The sequence below is a fragment of the Mandrillus leucophaeus genome, unplaced genomic scaffold, assembly GCF_000951045.1.
Source record: "Mandrillus leucophaeus isolate KB7577 unplaced genomic scaffold, Mleu.le_1.0 Scaffold531, whole genome shotgun sequence".
Classification (NCBI taxonomy): domain Eukaryota; kingdom Metazoa; phylum Chordata; class Mammalia; order Primates; family Cercopithecidae; genus Mandrillus; species Mandrillus leucophaeus.
Window position 1 is genome coordinate 94520 of NW_012105709.1, and position 17611 is coordinate 112130.

The window sequence follows — 17611 nt, forward strand, 5'->3', positions numbered from 1 at the left end:
TATATATATATTACACTGGACTTTCAAACCTTTACTCACAAAGCAACAGCAAATGTCACAACTTATAAAGAAAATATGAAAAATTCATGTTTTGGGGTTTGTTTGTTTTTTGTTTTTTTGAGATGGAGTCTCACTGTGTTGCCAGGCTAGAGTGTAGTGGTGTGATCTTGGCTCACTGCAACCTCTGTCTCCTGGGTTCAAGCGATTCTCCTGCTTCAGCCTCCTGAATAGCTGGGACTACAGGTGCATGTGCCACCACGTCCAGCTAACTGCTGTATTTTTAGTAGTGGCAGGGTTTCACCATTTTGGCTGGGAAGGTCTCGATCTCTTGACCCCATGATCCGCCCACCTCAGCCTCCCAAAGTGCTAGGATTACAGGTGTGAGCCACCGTGCCCGGCCAGAAAATTCATGTTTTAAGCTTTTAAGTTTTTCTTTTCTGTAGGCATAATATCAAACATGATGAAAATTAACATACTTATTAATACATGATGACTACCCTGGAAGGAATCACGGAATTCTCCAGCCCTGCGACTTCAGCTATGACCTACAAAGAATGCTTACCCCAAACCCAGCACATTTTTCTGTACTGTATCATGATCTAGAGGAAGCAGATAGAGGAGGAGGAGGAGGAGGAGGAGGAGGAGGAGGAGGACGAGGAGGAGGGTTTTTTCTATAAACTTTGTGAATCAATTTATTCAACTAATCTATACTGAGTACTAATTTAGCAGAAAGCTAGCACTATACACTAAAATATTCGTTCTTGAGAATAATATGTTAATATTCATTTCTTTATTGTCTATTTTCAGAAGGCAGCTAAACAAAAAGATAGGGTGAAAAGGTGACCTCAAATTCTTCCATAAACTAAGCCAGGAAATTGACGTAATGGAGCAAAAAGAGGGAACAGATTCAAGTAAAAACAAAAAGAAAAACGTGAGGATATATCCCCAGTGCTTAGAATGGTGCTGGGACATAAACGTCATTCGGTAAAGTAGGTTTTAAATGGATGATGAATATATTTGGAGTCAGACAGACCTAAGACCCACTGCTCCACTTGTGCAATGGATCCCATCCTCTCACTGTTTGAGCTGGTATCCTCTCTCCTGCGTCACTGATTCTTCCCACTTCACAGAATCATTCTTACCAGCATAGAACATGCTGAATAATGAAATCATATTAATATATTATTTCATAATTCACTACTCAGCAATGAGTTATAAAACCACTACTTGACACTACATTCTTTCTTCACCTACTATCTGATTTTTCTGTTACCTTTGTTGTAAAAGTCCTTAAAATGGTTTTCTGTACTTTGGTTCATATTCTCTCTTGAATCTACTCCAATCATGCTTCCAACTCCATCATGCCACTGTAACACCTCTTGTCCAAGGTCAACAAGATGGTCTCGAGATGATTAATTTTCTGTCTTCATCTTATTCAACCACTCAGCAATGTTTGATCTTCGTGATCATGCCCTCCTTCAAAACACATTTTCTTTCTTTGGCATCCTGGACTCTGTTCTCTCGTGGTTCTTCTAGCCTTCTGGCTCTTCCTTCTCAGTCTCCTCGTCTTCTCAGCCTCCAAAATTGTGACTTCTCAGGGCTCATTTCTTGGGATTTTTTTTTTTTTCCCTTGGTAAAATCTCTCCCTATAGGTGATCTCATCCAATCCCAGGGCTAATACACAGGCTGACAATTTTGATCTCTAATCTTGATCTTTCTTCTAACTTCAGATTTATATATCCAACAGCTTAAACATTTTTAAGCTTAACATGTCAAACATCGAGCTCTTACATTTCCTTCCCAGACCACTCCTCCAGCAGTTTTCTTCTCTCTCTAAATGGTACTTCCATTTTCCATTTGCTTTGTCTAAAAATCTCTGACTTCTGACATCTTTGGTTCTTCTTCTCACATTCCACACATTCAATCCATCAGCAAATTTTGTTGATTCTTTCCAAATTCTTCAGAAATTAGTTACTCTTCATCATCTCTCCTGCTATACCCTTTTCCAATTCACCACCACTTGGATTACTGAAATAGTGCTGAACTCCTCTATATTCTACTCTTCATACAGTATTAGATCACAGCACTATAGACACCTACATCTTCCATGGCTTCCTCTCTCACTGAGTAAAAGCCAAAGTCCTTAAGAAAGAATATTCAAGGACCTAAATGATCTGAATCCCTTTCTCCCACCCACCACCCCAGCTTCATCTCCTATCTACCATATTTGGTTAAACATTTTCAACCATATTGGTCTCCAAGCTATTCTTCAAATATGCCCCAAACATTGAAAGCTCTGTGGCCTTTTTGCTTTCTGCCTCCTTTCCCTAAATGTTCTACTTCTAAGAGGGGTTGCTAAGTGCTTACTACATCACTCCAGGTCTCTGTTCAAAAATCACCCGATTTGTGACACTTTCCTGATCTTCTCCATATAAAATAGCACTTGGCCTATAATCCCACATCCTCCTCTATCTTCTTGACTTTGCTTTATTTTTGTTATTACTGTGGGACATATATATTTATTGCCTATTTGTTGAGTGTCCATCTCTCACTATCAGGTAAGAACCTGGTTTTGTCCATTATTAAGTCACCAGTGACCAGAATATGTTGGTTCATATTAGGCACTCAATAAACACTTGCTGAATAAATGAACCAATTGTATTACCATCATTATCAGTATTACCTTCATTACCTAAAGGCTTAGGTCTCAAGGACTGAAGCAGAGCAACTGCCTGCAGTGCTCTAAAATGGAGCAAAACACAACCTAAATCCAGGTTACCTTGTTGGGAGGGAGGCCAAAATACAGCCAGGGCACACTGAGAGGCGGATATGTACTTTATGTGCTAAGGCCAGAAGAGGAAAATCATTTCATACTTCAACATTTGGATTTCAGTAAATACTATTAGCATATGGCCATAAGCAACTTGTATTCCTTACAGAGCACATCTATTAGAAGAGCTTTGTGTTATTCTATTTCATCCCTAATACTGTAACCCACAAAAAGGGAATACTATATGAATAACTAACAGAAGGAAAAGTTAGAAAAACTTAGGAGAGAATGTGATTTCCTTAAATTGGTCATTTTAAATCTTCTATTATTATTATTATCTTGTGTATCATACATCAACAGTGTTTTCCTTTTTCTTATCTTGGAGCATATTCCTGCTTCAAGTAGAAAGAAAAAAATACACCTAAATGGTAATTTTAATAATCTAGTCACAAGGGATCAAAAATCCAATAAATAAATTTCAGGGTCTTATCGTTTTGTATTAAAGCAACTTATTACATAGATGACATTTTCCTTTACTAGATGTGTGCATTCGTGTTTGTCATTTTTTAAATGGAAATAGAATCATAATGTCACTTTAAAATGACCATATTTAGAATGAGAACTTTCATTACATGGGAGGAGTAAAAAATACAATAAAACAAGATGATATGTATATACGAGAAAATGGGCATAAAGAAATCAATGAAAAGTGAACAAGGCACAAATTTAATCACACAAGGATCTAAGAATTGATGTGTCAGTTGATAACATTTCAGCATATCTTTTGGCTAATCAGAGTAAAAGTATAGATTTGCATAGGAATAGAAATTTGAGCAGAATTATAATTCAAAGAAAGGGCTTGGCTCAGAAAAGTAAAACACATAAAATGATCTTAAATAGTATGGTCTTCATCTGCATTACTTTTTTTTTTTTTTTTTACTACAAGTCCTTATTTTTCACTTTTATTAAACATAAACAAGATAGTTTGTAATTTCTTATGATTCGATGACTTGAATTTAAGATTAAGTTAATTTGTAGTTTAAAAACTTTCTCAGGTCAGTTGAGGTGGCTCACGCCTGTAATCCCAGCACTTTGGGAGGCCGAGGCAGACAGATCACCTGAGGTCAAGAGTTCGAGACCAGCCTGAACAACATGGTGAAATCCTGTCCCTAGTAAAAATACAAAAATCAGCCAGGAGTGGTGGCATGCACCTGTAGTCCCAGTTACTTGGGAGGCTGAGGCAGGAGAATCGCTCAAACCCAGGAGGTGAAGGTTGCAGTGAGCCAAGATCATGCCACTGCATTCCAGTCTGGGCAACAGAGCGAGACGCCATCTAAAAAAAAAAAAAAAAAAATTACAAAATACAAAATTAGCTGGGCATGGTGGCAGGCACCTGTAGTCCCAGCTACTTGGGAGGCAGAGGCAGGAGAATTACTTGAACTTGGGAGGCAGAGGTTGCAGTGAGCCATGATCATGCCACTGCACTCCAACCTGGGTGACAGAGCAAGACTCCGTCTTAAAAAAAAAAAAAAAAGTTTGTCGGTTGTGATGGCAGGCACCTGTAGTCCCAGCTACTTGGGAGGCTGAGGCAGGAGAATCACTTGAACCCAAGAGGTGGAGGCTGCAGTACTCCAGCCTGGGCAACAAGAGTGAAACTTGGTCTCAAAAATAAAAATAAAATTTTAAAAAATTTGATTATAAAACCTATTAGAAATTTAGATAAACTTCCTAATAAGCTAAAAGCAATCTTATACTTTAGATACTGGTAGTGTTTGAAAAAAAATTTAGTTAAATGTGAAGATAAAACTTAATTTAATACAAATGGAAACAACGTATGCACTTTAAATGTCTACTGACAATTAAAAGCAGACAGTGGTGGTGGGGGGAATCCTGCGATAATTGGTTCAACTCTGATACTTACCTATAATTTTATTTCAAATATCTACCTCACTAGAATTTGAATTAAGCGACTAACTATAGGTTATCCACTTACCTTACAATGGTCATACTGGAGCTGTAAGGCTGGAACATCTCCTCCAATAGGCATTTGTTTCTTAAGCTCTTCATCTTTCATATTCAGCCATTTGATTAGTTCTTCTAAAGACATCAGCAATCTGTTCCACTTCTCAGCACTGGCCTCCAAATGGGCCCTGTTGAGAAATAATAATAATAATAATAATAATAACAACAACAACAACAACAACCACATTTAAGAAATGCAAATTACATTCACAAAATTATCTACTTTCCTTTAGCATAATAATCTTATCTGACCAAGTAATGTTTACTTCCACAAAAGAGAGTGACTCCTTGCAAATACATATATATATATGTATTTACACATATGTATACACACATACATCCATTTCCTGTAAGAAACAGCTATTTTGAATAGGCTATAATATTCAGAGGATTTGTTGGTAATAACTATCAAAATTTAAAACACAGACCTATACACCACGAAGGCTTTCAAGAAGGATGTCCATGATAGAATGTAAAATTATAAACCAAGTTTTAACAGTTGGGCAAAATCACTGAAGTACTTTATACTCTCATTTAAAGGTGAGGCCTTTGTTTCAATAATAATTTCTGTATTTAACACAGAAATGTACCTTCAGGTTCTTAGATTATGAACTCCATAATCAGGGAAATGTTTAGGAAATACATTTGTATGTGGTTAAGTTTCCAATAAGAGCAAAGGCCCTTGAGAATAGGAGTGTAAATCTGCGCACATGTTCCTTTTTTGCTCTTGTTAGGGCCCCGGTGAAAGCCCACTTATCCAGCCTCAGGCCCACCGTGGGCTGGATTTGAAAATATGAATCAGTCAGAAACAATTCCAGTGACTCAAGGAATCGAACTGGACTTGACTCAATCCTGCATCACCCCAGAGGGCAGATTGTGAATATGGACTTATGCCTTAACTTGGGGAAATGGAATTACTGTGACTCTCCACGATCTTTGAGGTTTAGAGGTGTAACAAGGCACATGTCTGCCTTTAATCAGCATATGCTGATTTTTAAAAAGTTAAGTGTGAAACAATAAAAAAAAAGTTTAAATTCAGAATGAAGTTCAAAGCATTTTGTAAATCTCTGAGAACGGTATGATTAGAAAATTTATTTTCTTGTATTTACTATCAGTTCTATTTATTCCACAGGTGCTACAACTGAACTCATTTTACAAAACTGTGGTTTAACAAGGTCCTGATTCTGCTTGAGCTCCAGCTTTTCTGTGTTCATATTGATTAACTTTAGGCCAAATACGTAATTCCCTTTCTCTGATAAACAATAATTTCATTTGTCACAGAGCAGAACTAAATAATTTCAACTATATTAACTAAAAATTCTCTCTGTAGTTATAAGCCATTTTGCAGCAAATAAATTTGACTGAGCTACTGCAATTTATTTCCAATATTTTTAATTGCAAAAGCCAGCTAGAAATCAGATGTCCTCAATCAAGAAGCACTTGAGTGTCTCCGTGTGCAAAATATTTATACGTGTTCCCTACCTTTTATTTCAGATGATTTGATCCTGCATCTTCAATGTCTGTAGTTTCACTCATTAATCAATAACTAAATCACACATTATATTCATTTGAAATTGAGTTCCAAACACTTATTGTATTGAAATGCCCACAAATGTATTTTTCAATGCAGTCTTTTTTGACTGCACAGAAATAATGAAACTGATCACTGAAACTTACAGTATTTAGAATCTGAAGAACTATCTATTAATTATAAGGATGAAGACAATACTTCTTAAAAGAAATGCTGAAGTGGCTTCGAAATAAAAAAGAAAACGTTGGTATTTGTGTGCTTCTCTACATCTTTGATTTCCCATAGTAAAAAGCAAGTTGATCTGGCAGAATCTTTGTCTGGCAAATCTGTTCTGGTTATTCTCAAATAGATTATAACTATGTGTTTAGTGGATTACTACCATATGCCCAAATAAATGCATGCTTCTGTAGTAGCCTTCAGTGTTCTAGTTTCATTTGAATTCTTTCATCTTGAAAGATGAAAGCCTTTTCTTGGGCAACAGGTCGAATGCTTTGTAGGAAGAAACTTTAAATTTGTGTTCAACTTAGTGGTACTTTCTCAATTATCCTATAAACATTTTAAAACTTAAATTTCTCTAAGACTATTGATAACTAGTGATCATCCAGAGTTTCAAAATCTTCACTTAAAACATTTTTTTATCAAACATATCTGTGGGCATTCATACTTTTAGACAATTGACTTATTCTAACATCTCGGCTGCTTCAGTTCACTCCTTTAGTACTTTGATATGTACAAAGCAATAAACACTTTTATTGACTGTATTATCAACCTAGTATGATGTCGACTACAGAATATCTTTTACACAAGTTACCCCTTTTAAAAGTGAATCAGGTTTTACAACTCTATAAGCATTTTTAAGTGACCAGTTATTCTTAAAAAATGTAATGCAAAAACGTGTTAGAAGGTAAAGACCCATAAAAATGGTACTTCATCATTTAAGAATAGTAGAAAGGAATTATGGAAGTAACTACAAACCAATATTTGTTTTAAATCAGCAAAAGCCTCTCTTCCTTTCAAAAAAACTGCATCTTCAAGCAAGTTATTATTCCTTCTCCCAGTGTACAGATATAAAAGGAAATAGTGTGAGTGAGTGTGAGAAGGAGCACTGGTTAAAATAAAATACAGTTTTTCATTTACTCAGTACAAGCAAACATTTATGGAGCACCCACTCTGGTAGAGATATCCCATCCTCTGTTGTGTAATGACTACCCAGAGTCAAATGTCCAATTTGGCATTCTTACTACAAAAGTACGTACATACACATATTTTTTGGTTTATGGTAAAATCTCCAAACTATAAATTGGGTTATAATGAAAGAAAATGCCTTAATTAGTCCAAGAATAACAGGCAACTTTAAAAGATTATTCCTGCTCCCAGGAAACAAATTAAGACATATTAGGAAAAAAGAGTCAAGTCTTCAGAATTCAGTCTGACTGTGCTGAAAAGAACACCAAAGCCGTGATTCCAATATGGTAGACACCAGTAGCATGTGGCTATTTAAATTTTAATTTAGGATAAATACAATGAGTAAATTTTGAAATTCAGGTTATCAGTTGCACGGATCACATTTCAGGTGCTCAGCAGGCCACATATGGCTAATGGCTATTATATTAACCAGTGTAGATATAGACAATGTCTATCATTGGAGAAAGTTCTATTGGAATGTGCTACACTAGATAAACCAGAAAAAAAAAAAGACAGCAGTTGGATCTTCCTCTGTTAGATTTGGGGAAAAAAAAAATTAGTAGTTTTATAATATGGTTAGGAAAACCAACTATCTAAGGCTAAACATAGTGTCAATGACATTGTAAAATGTGGTAACATTAGATTTAAATGATGATGTTAAAGGTTAATCTTCTCTAAGGGCTTTTAAAAAGGTGCCCTGAATTTTTAAGAGACTCATAAAAGAAAGGGAAGATAGAATTTTATCTTTGAACTCTGTTTTCATTAGATTTGACAATTTTGCTGGCCTTTGAAATCATATGTTAATAAAGGTCTATATTAAACATCGTTATGCTGATAAATGGATATTTAATTAACATAATCTCAAATTAAATAAGTTTAACATGAAAATTTAAACCTATGTCATCCACAGCACAGAACGTATTAGTGTGATTCCAATTTACATTTTTCCAGCGAGTAAAATATATAATCAAAGTTCCTGACAGCCTGTCTTCTAGCTGACATTTCAAGTCAATAGCATTCTTCTCTTATACAGATTGAAGTGAAATTTATCATTGTATGTATTGTTCTAGATGCTAAAGAAGATGTAGCATGTTGGATTTTAGTATTTAAAAAGTTTAATCACGGCTATCCAAAAAGACTGAAAAATAATATTTTAAGATATTAACTCGTGGTATTGGAGCCACATATTATTACATTGTTCCAGTAGCCACAACATGGTCAAAGAAGGTAATAACTGTGAAATACTTAGGGTAGATCTAGCATATAAATATTCAATAAGTATTAGCTGTTATTATGTTCTTAGCAGACATTTTCTTTTTAAAAAATTATGATAAATCAGAGCAAATGTTCCCTGCCATGACATTTTATGCTATAAAAAGTTTAATATCAACTTTAGCACAATAAAAGCATAATGTGGAATACAGAACCAATTCATATTAAATGCTCCAAGTAGTATAAAGAGTATCAATCGGATGGCCTCATTCTCAAAAAAAACAAAAAAATTGAAGGCCACCTGCAGAGAGAGAATTTGGGGACTAAAAAGGATCAAAATCTTTTAAAATAGGCATGGTGATATCAGAGCGGAACTGTAGGAGACTGAGACACACACACAAAAAAAACATTTGAAAGATCACCTTATCCAGGAGCTGGTTTTTTGAAAAAAAAAAAATAATAAAATAGACTGCTAGCAAGACTGATAAAGAAGAGAGAAAACTCAAATAAACACAATCAGAAATGACAAGAGGGATATCACCATTGACCCTACAAAAATACAACCATCAGAGAATATTATGAACACCTTTATGCACATAAACTAGAAAATCTAGAAGAAATGGATAAATTCCTGGACACATATATTCTCCCAGGACTGAACCAAGAAAAAATGAATCCCTGAACAGCCAAATAACGAGCTCTGAAATTGAGTCAGTAATAAACAGCTTACGACCCAAAAAAAGCTCAGGACCAGATGGATTCACAGCTGAATTCTACCAGATGTACAAAGAAGAGTTGATATCATTCCTAATGAAACTGTTCCACAAAATTGAGGAGGAAGAACTCCTTCCTAACTCATTATATGAGACCAGCATGATCCTGATACCCAAACCTGCCAGAAACACAACAACAACCAAAAAAACTTCAGGGCCAATATCCTTGATGAACATAGATTCAAAAATCCTCAACAAAACACTGGCACGCCAAATCCAGCAGCACATGAAAAAGCTAATCTACCACGATCAAGTAGGCTTCATCCCTAGGATGCAAGGTTGGTTCAACATATACAAATCAATAAATATGATTCATCACATTAACAAAATAAGACAAAAAACACATGATTATCTCAATCCATGCAGAAAAGGCTTTCAAGAAAATTCAACACCCTTTAGGTTAAAAATTCTCAACAAACTAGATATTGAAGGAACATACCTCTAAATACTAAGAACCATCTACAACAAACCCACAGCCAACATCATACTGAATGGGTAAAAGCTGGAAGCATTCCCCTTAAAAACTGGCACAAGACAAGGATGCCCTCTCTCACCACTCCTTCAACACAATATCAGAAGTCCTGGCCAGGACAATCAGGAAAGAGAAAGACATAAAGGGCTACCAAATAGAAAGAGGGGAAGTAAAACTATATCTGTTTGCAGGTGACAAGATTCTATATCCAGAAAACTTCACAGTCTCAGCCCAAAAGCTCCTTAAGCTAATAAACAACTTCAGCAGCATCTCAGGATAAAAAATCAATGTGCAAAATTCACTAGCATTCCTACACATCAAGAACAGTCAAGAGAAGAGCCAAATCAGGAACACAATCCCATTCACAATTGCTACAAAAAAATAAAATACTTATGAATATAGCTAATCAGGGAAGGGAAAGATCTCTACAAGGAGAAATACAAAACACTGCTCAAAAAAATCAGAGACAACATAAACCAATAGAAAAACATTCCATGCTCGTGGATAGGAGGAATCAACATCATTAAAATGACCATACTGCCCAAAGCAACTTATAAATTTAATGCTATTCCTATAAAACTACCAATAATGTTCTTCACAGAACTAGAAAAAACTATTTTAAAATGTATATGAAACAGCAAAAAAAGAGCACGATAGCCAAGGCAATCCTAAGCAAAAAAATAAAGCTGGAGGCATCATGATATCTGACTTGAAACTATACTACAGGTCTATAGTAACCAAAACAGCACAGTACTGGTACAAAAATATACACGAGGACCAATGGAACAGAACAGAGAACTCAGAAATATGGCTGTATGCCTATAACTATGATCTTTGACAAAGCTGACAAAAATAAGCAATGGGAAAATGATTCCCTATTCAATAAATGGTGCTGGGTAACTGCCTAGCCATATGCAAAACACTGAAACTGGACTTCTTCCTTACACCATATACAAAAATAAACTCAAAATTGATTAAATGCTTAAATGTAAAACCCAAAACTATAAAAAAAAAAAATCCAAAAGACAACTGAGGCAATACCATTCTACACATAGAAATGGGCAAAAATTTCATGACGAAGACACCGAAAGCAACTGCAACAACGGCAAACATTTGATAAATGAGATCTAATTAAGCTAAAGAGCTTCTGCACAGCAAAAGAAACTATCAACAGAGTAAACATACAGAATGAGAAAAACTGTTGCAAACTATGCATCTGACAAAGGTCTAATATTGAGCATCTATAAGGAACTTAAATTTACAAGGAAAAAACAAACAATAACATAAAAAGTGGGCAAAGGACATGAGCAGTCACTTTTCAAAAGAAGACATATATGCAGCCAACAAGCATGTTAAAAAAAAGCTCAACAGCACTGATAATTAGAGAAATGCAAATCAAAACCACAATGACATACCATCTCACACCAGTCAGAATGGCTATTAGTAAAAACTCAAAATATAATAGATGCTGATGAGGTTGAGGAGAAAAAGGAACACTTTTACACTGTTGGTTGGAGTGCAAATTAGTTCATCGATTAAGGAAGACAGTGTGGCAATTCCTCAAAGAACTAAAAACATAAATGCCATTTGACTTAGCAATCCCATTACTGGGTATATACCCAAAGGAATATAAACCATTCTGTTATAAAGATACATGCACATGTGTTCACTGTTCACTGTATGTTCACTGTAGTACTATGCACAATAGCAAAGACATAGAATCAACCTAAATGCCCATCAATGATAAGACTGGATTGAAAAAATGTGGTACATATACACCATAGAATACTATGCAGCCATGAAAAAGAACAAGACCATGTTCTTTGCAGGAACAAGGATGGAGCTGGAGGCCATTACCCTGAGCAAACTAATGCAGGAACATAAAACCAAATATCACGTCTTCACTTATAAGTGGGAGCTACATGATGAGAACACATGGATATATAGAGGAGACCAACAAATACTGGGGCCTATCAGAAGGTGGAATATGGGAGGAGGGAGAGGATCAGGAAAAAAATAACTATAGGGTACTAGACTTAATACCTGGGTGATGAAATAATCTGTGCAACAAGCCCCCATAACACTAGTTTACCTATATAACAAACCAGTACATGTACCCTGAACTGAAATTAAAAGTTAAATAAAATAAACATGAAATCTAAATGATAAATAATTAAAAAATAAAATAGACAAGGTGGTGAATATAATACAAAATCATTGAAAATAACAATACCAATTGTAAGTAGAAAGTATCAAATTATAGCAGGACCAATGTTACCATTTTTCACTTTCTAGTGTAACACTAGGCAGAGTCCAAGATTAAAGGCAAGGGATAGAGAGGGTGTGGACATTGGAATGTCAGAGACTGGGAAACAGAAGAAGTTAAAAGGGGAAAGGAAATTCAAGGTCCTGACACTGTTGAAGTATCTTATGATGGGCTCCAAACTACGTAGAGGGGATTAATGGAGTCTGAAAAGAGAAAGGGTTTGATCAACTAAAGATTAGAAGAAAGATGTGAAAATTCAGGAAAAAAAGGAATAAATGTTTAAAAGCTGGAGAATCTGACAGTTGAAAATACCAGAGAATATGCATTTTAATATAATCAAGCTGGGGCTGGGCGCAGTAGCTCAGGCCTATAATCCTAGCATTTTGGGAGGACGAGGAGGGTGGATCACTTGAGGCCAGGAGTTCGAGACCAGCCCAGTCAATATGGCGAAACCTCGTCTCTACTAAAAATACAAAAATTAGTTTGGCATGGTGGCACGTGCCTGTATTCCCAGCTACATGGGAGGCTGAGGCTTGAGCATCACTTGAACCTGGGGGATGGAGGTTGCAGTGAGCTAAAACTGCACCATTGCACTCCGGCCGAGGTGACAGAGCAAGATTCTGTTTCAAAAATAAATAAATAAATAAATAAATAAATAAATAAATACATAAAAATCAAGTTGAAATATTGTAGATCTAGCATATAAAGTGAATAAAACTTTTTTTTTTCCCTAGATGGTGGATTGGAAGCATTGTTAGCATGCCTCTTCCACTTGGAAAGACAAAATAGTATGTAGAGATTCATGCTGTGAATTTATTTCCAAGAAGCAACACAGGAACTTAACAAGGAAAACTGACAGACACCACAGACCGTTTGAAAGAAGCAGCAGGCTGCAGCATACATCATGAGCCAGGCCAAAAATTGTAAGTCCCCAGAGTGTGAGAAAGGGAGAAACTGCCTACAGGACATACACACCCACTGGGGAACCTGGCAATCCAGGTTAGGGAAAAGGCCTTAACCCTACCCAGCTCTGGAGCTGATGTAGTGAGCAATGGGGAGTAGATGAGAAGGAACCACATTGGGATGTGCTGTGTGTGCACTCCCAGTCTCCAGAGGGATGAAGGGAAGTCATTCCTGATTCTAACTCATAGGAGACCTCGTGGAGGTCAGCCAGTTAACTCAGGCAGGGGTCACAGGTTGAGAGAAGCTCCTAACTGAGATTCATGACATAAACTTGAGTGGGCACAGGAGCTGAGTGCCCTTGCTTCATGGGCAGATGAGGATGGGCATGGCCTGAAAGCCTTGCAGTTTCCATCTCCACTGGGAAGGTTTATGATCTAAGGCAGTTTTGAGTTTGAGTGCAGACTGGCTGGAACTTTGCTAGCTGTTGCTGCTAGTGGAATGCTGCAGATGTGAGACCCACCTTGCCAAATGCAGGGGAGCTAGGTGGGGCTTACTGCTGCTGGCTACTTCCCATTCCTCATTTGCATTCTTTTGTGCAGCAGAGGCAACTGTGCTCCTCCTTGTAACACTACCCCAGCAGCCAACAAAATGTCCTCCAATCCCCACGAGAGCTGCTGCTTGCGTCCGCCTGTAGAGAGCCTTGCTTGACCCACCTCCCTACTGGTTTTGCCCCTTCACTCCTCCTGGTAGCTTAACACACACACAAAAAAAACCCAGAATCTTTTGGGAGCTCTACAGCCCCTCCCATTGCTTGGGACACCAGAGTACCTCCCTGGGGTAACATAAGGCAAGCATAAATCCCGCCACTACCACCACAGCCAGTGCTCTTTTCCAAGTGCCACCTCCTAGCTGGAGGCCAACTGACACAGTCCATGATAGCATCTGCAAGGAGAATCACACTGCACCAGGAAGGGGAAAACTTGTGTGACCTCGGCTGTCACCATCACCTGCATCACCCTGGCTAATCAGGAGGCCCTGAGTCTGCCCACGTGACCTGTTCATTACTGTTACACATGGCATGTGAGAAAGCCAACACACTAAGCCTATTTATAACCAAGGAATATCACAGAGTCTGCATCACTCCTCTGCAGCCCCCCTCAGGGCTGGTGCTGGCACTCACTGCTGTGAGACTTCGGGACAGGTCACATCACTGGATCCCTTGCAGACATTCCCCCATACCAGCTTGGACTGTGGCAGTCCAAATGGGTTGCTAGACCCAGTGGAGCAGCAGCATTCACAGTAGTCTGGCCCTCAGGGATTCCTACTCCTACGGGAAAGAGGGAGTGCTCCAAATCAAGGGAGCAACCTATGGGACAAAAGAATGACAAAAGAATGAAGATGGCAGGCCTTGAGTCCCAGACATTTCCACCTGTGGGAAGTTTCTTTCAGCAGAGGCATGGGTGTAATGCTGGGCTCAGTGGAGAAAGTCTGTAGCTCTGCCCCAACAGTCAGGCAGCCCTGGTGCTTGTGAAGGGTCTTGGAGAAGGGGACTTATTCTCTCCTTCACCCACCATAACAGATACAGCTGGAGGCTTCTCCCACAGGAGCCTAGCATGGGTACACTTGTAGACAGCCTTTCTAGAACAGTGGGGTGACTGTATCCCCACAAGAGGAGTGCCCTGCAGGTTCAGGCTTTCATGAGGGGTGGAGTCACAGTCCCTCTCTATGTGTAACATCAGCATTCCTACAGATGGAAAGAGGTACCTGTGTCATCTGAATAGCCAGGAAACTGGGTCAGGAGAGTGACACACCAAGCACATTACTACTACAATGAGGATCTGAGAAAGCCATCATACAAAGGCTCCATAACCAAGGAACTCATGCAGAGTCTTCACCCCTGAAAGCATGCAGAGCTGAATTAGGTTACAATAAACTGGAAACATTAAAGTCACATCCTCAAGGAGAGAAAAAGACATTTAAAAGAACACATAGTCAAATCTAAAATAAATTCAAAAATAATTAGAATAAATAGTCTTCTGCAGTGAGAAGGAGCCAGAAAAATAATTCAGGGAATATGAAAAAGCAGGGTTCTATAGCACCGCCAAATGATCACACTAGCTCTCCAACAATAGATCTAAACCAAGACGAAATCTTTGGAAATACCAGATAAAGAATACAAAAAGATGACTATTAAGTTACCCAAGGAGATACAAGAGAAGTGTGAAAAACAACATAAAGAAATTTTAAAAACAATTCAGGATATGAAGGAAAATTTTTCTAATGAGATAGATTTAAAAAATCAGTACTGGAAATAGAATACATATTTAAGGAATTACAAAATGCAATGGAAAGTTTTAATAATAGACTACACTAAGGAGAAGAAATAAATTTCAGAGCCTTATCAAAAGTCTGTCGAAAGCCTGTTGAAAGACAAGGCTTTTAAATTAACCCAATCAAACAAAACTAAAGAAAAAAGAATGAAAATAAATGAAAACAGTTTTCAAGAAATATGCGATTATGTAAAAGGGCCAAGTCTAAGAATCACTGGTGTTCCTGAGAGAGAAGAAAAACCAAATAGTTTCAAAAACCTACTTGAGGAAATAACGGAGGAAAACTTCTCTAGCCTTGCTAGAGATTTAGACATCTAAATGCAAGAAACACAAAGCAGTCCTGGGAGATTCACTACAAAGAGTACATCACCAAAGCATATAGTCATCAGGCTATCCAAGGTCAACGTGCAGGAAACATTTCTAGGAGCACTGAGACAAAAGCATCAAGCGACCTATAAAGAAAAACTTACTGAACTAACAGCAGTCTTAGCAGACTGCTAAGTCAGACTCAGTAGAAACCTTATAAGCCAACAGGAATTGGGATCCTACCTGTAGCTTCCTTAAACAGAAAAAATTGTCAGCCAAGAATTTTGTATTCAGCAAAACTAAGTTTCATAAATGAAGGAGAAGCATTTCACACAAGCAAATGCTGAAGGAATCTGTCATATGCATATATATTTAGGATTGTAATATCTTCTTGTTTGACTATTTCATTATTATATAATAACGTTCTTAGTCTTTTTTATTGTTTTTGCTTTAAAGTCTGTTTTATCTAATATAAGAATAGCTACTCCTCCTCACTTTTGATTTTCAATTGTATAGAATATATTTTTCCACCTCTTGACCTTAAGTCTATAAGAATCTTTATGTGTTGGGTGAGAAAGAGAAAATCTTCCCTAACTCATTCTATGAAGCCATTATCAACCTGATACCAACATCAGGCAACAACATACCAAAAAAAATTATAGACCAGTATCTCTGATGAACGTAAATGCAAAAATCCTCAACAAAATACTAGTAAACCAAATCCAACAGCACATCAAAAAGATAATTCACCACAATCAAGAAGGTTTCATCCCAGAGACCCAGGGATAGTTCAACATATGCAAGTCAATAGAAGACCAGGCATACAAGAAGTGCTAAAAGGAGTTCTCGGTCTTGAAACAAAAGGTCGATGTGCCCCAGAAAAGAACCTTTTAAAAGCATAAAATTCACAGGGCCTATAAAACAATAACACAATAATGAAAATGAAGTATCTAGGTGACAGTAAACATAACTGAAACAGTACCTCACATCTTAATGTTAACATTGAACGCAAATGGTCTAAATTTCCCATCTAAAAGACACATAATGGCAGAATAGACAAAAACAAACTAAAGTGTCTCTTCAAGACACTCACCTAACACATAAGGATTCTTACAGACTCAAGGTAAAGTGGTGTAAGAAAATATTACATGCAAATGGAAACCAAAAGTGAATAGTAGTAGCTATTCTGTTTTCCTTTTTTTTTGAGATGGAGTCTCACTCTGTCACCCAGGCTGGAGTGCAGCGGCGTGACTTCGGCTCCCTGTAACTTCTGCCTCCCGAGTTCAAGCAATTCTCCTGCCTTAGCCTCCCAAGTAGCTGGGACTACATGGCCTGCCACCATGCCCGGCTAATTTTTTGTATTTTTAGTAGAGACAGGGTTTCACTACGTTGGTCAGGCTGGTCTCAAACTCCTGACCTCGTGATCCGCCTGCCTCAGCCTCCCGTAGTGCTGGGATTATGGGCATGAGCCACCATGCCCAGCCAGTAGTAGCTATTCTAATATTAGATAAAACAGATTTTAAACGCAACAACAGTTTTAAAGAAAGACAAAGAGCCGGGTGCAGTGGCTCATGTCTGTAATCCCAGCACTTTGGGAGGCTGAGGCAGGCAGATCATGAGGTCAGGAGTTTGAGACCAGCCTGGCCAATATAGTGAAACCCTGCCTCTACTAAAAATACAAAAAATTAGCCCAACGTGGTGGCGGGCATCTGTAATCGCAGCTACTTGAGAGGCTGAGGCATGAGAATCACTTGAACCTGGGAGGCAGAGGTTGCAATGAGCCAAGATCGTGCCACTGCACTCCAGTCCAGTTGACAGTGCGAGACTTCATCTCAAAAAAA

The 17611-nt window shown here is 37.7% G+C and overlaps 1 protein-coding gene across 1 annotated transcript in view; it reads right to left on the reverse strand.

The window, feature by feature from the left end:
* Nucleotides 1-17611, reverse strand: part of UTRN (utrophin) — a 512939-nt gene that overhangs the window by 84934 nt on the left and 410394 nt on the right. The window contains exon 53 of the mRNA XM_011997130.1: nt 4764-4920. Within this exon, the coding sequence (XP_011852520.1) occupies nt 4764-4920 (157 nt within the window). The remainder of the gene's footprint in view (nt 1-4763; nt 4921-17611) is intronic.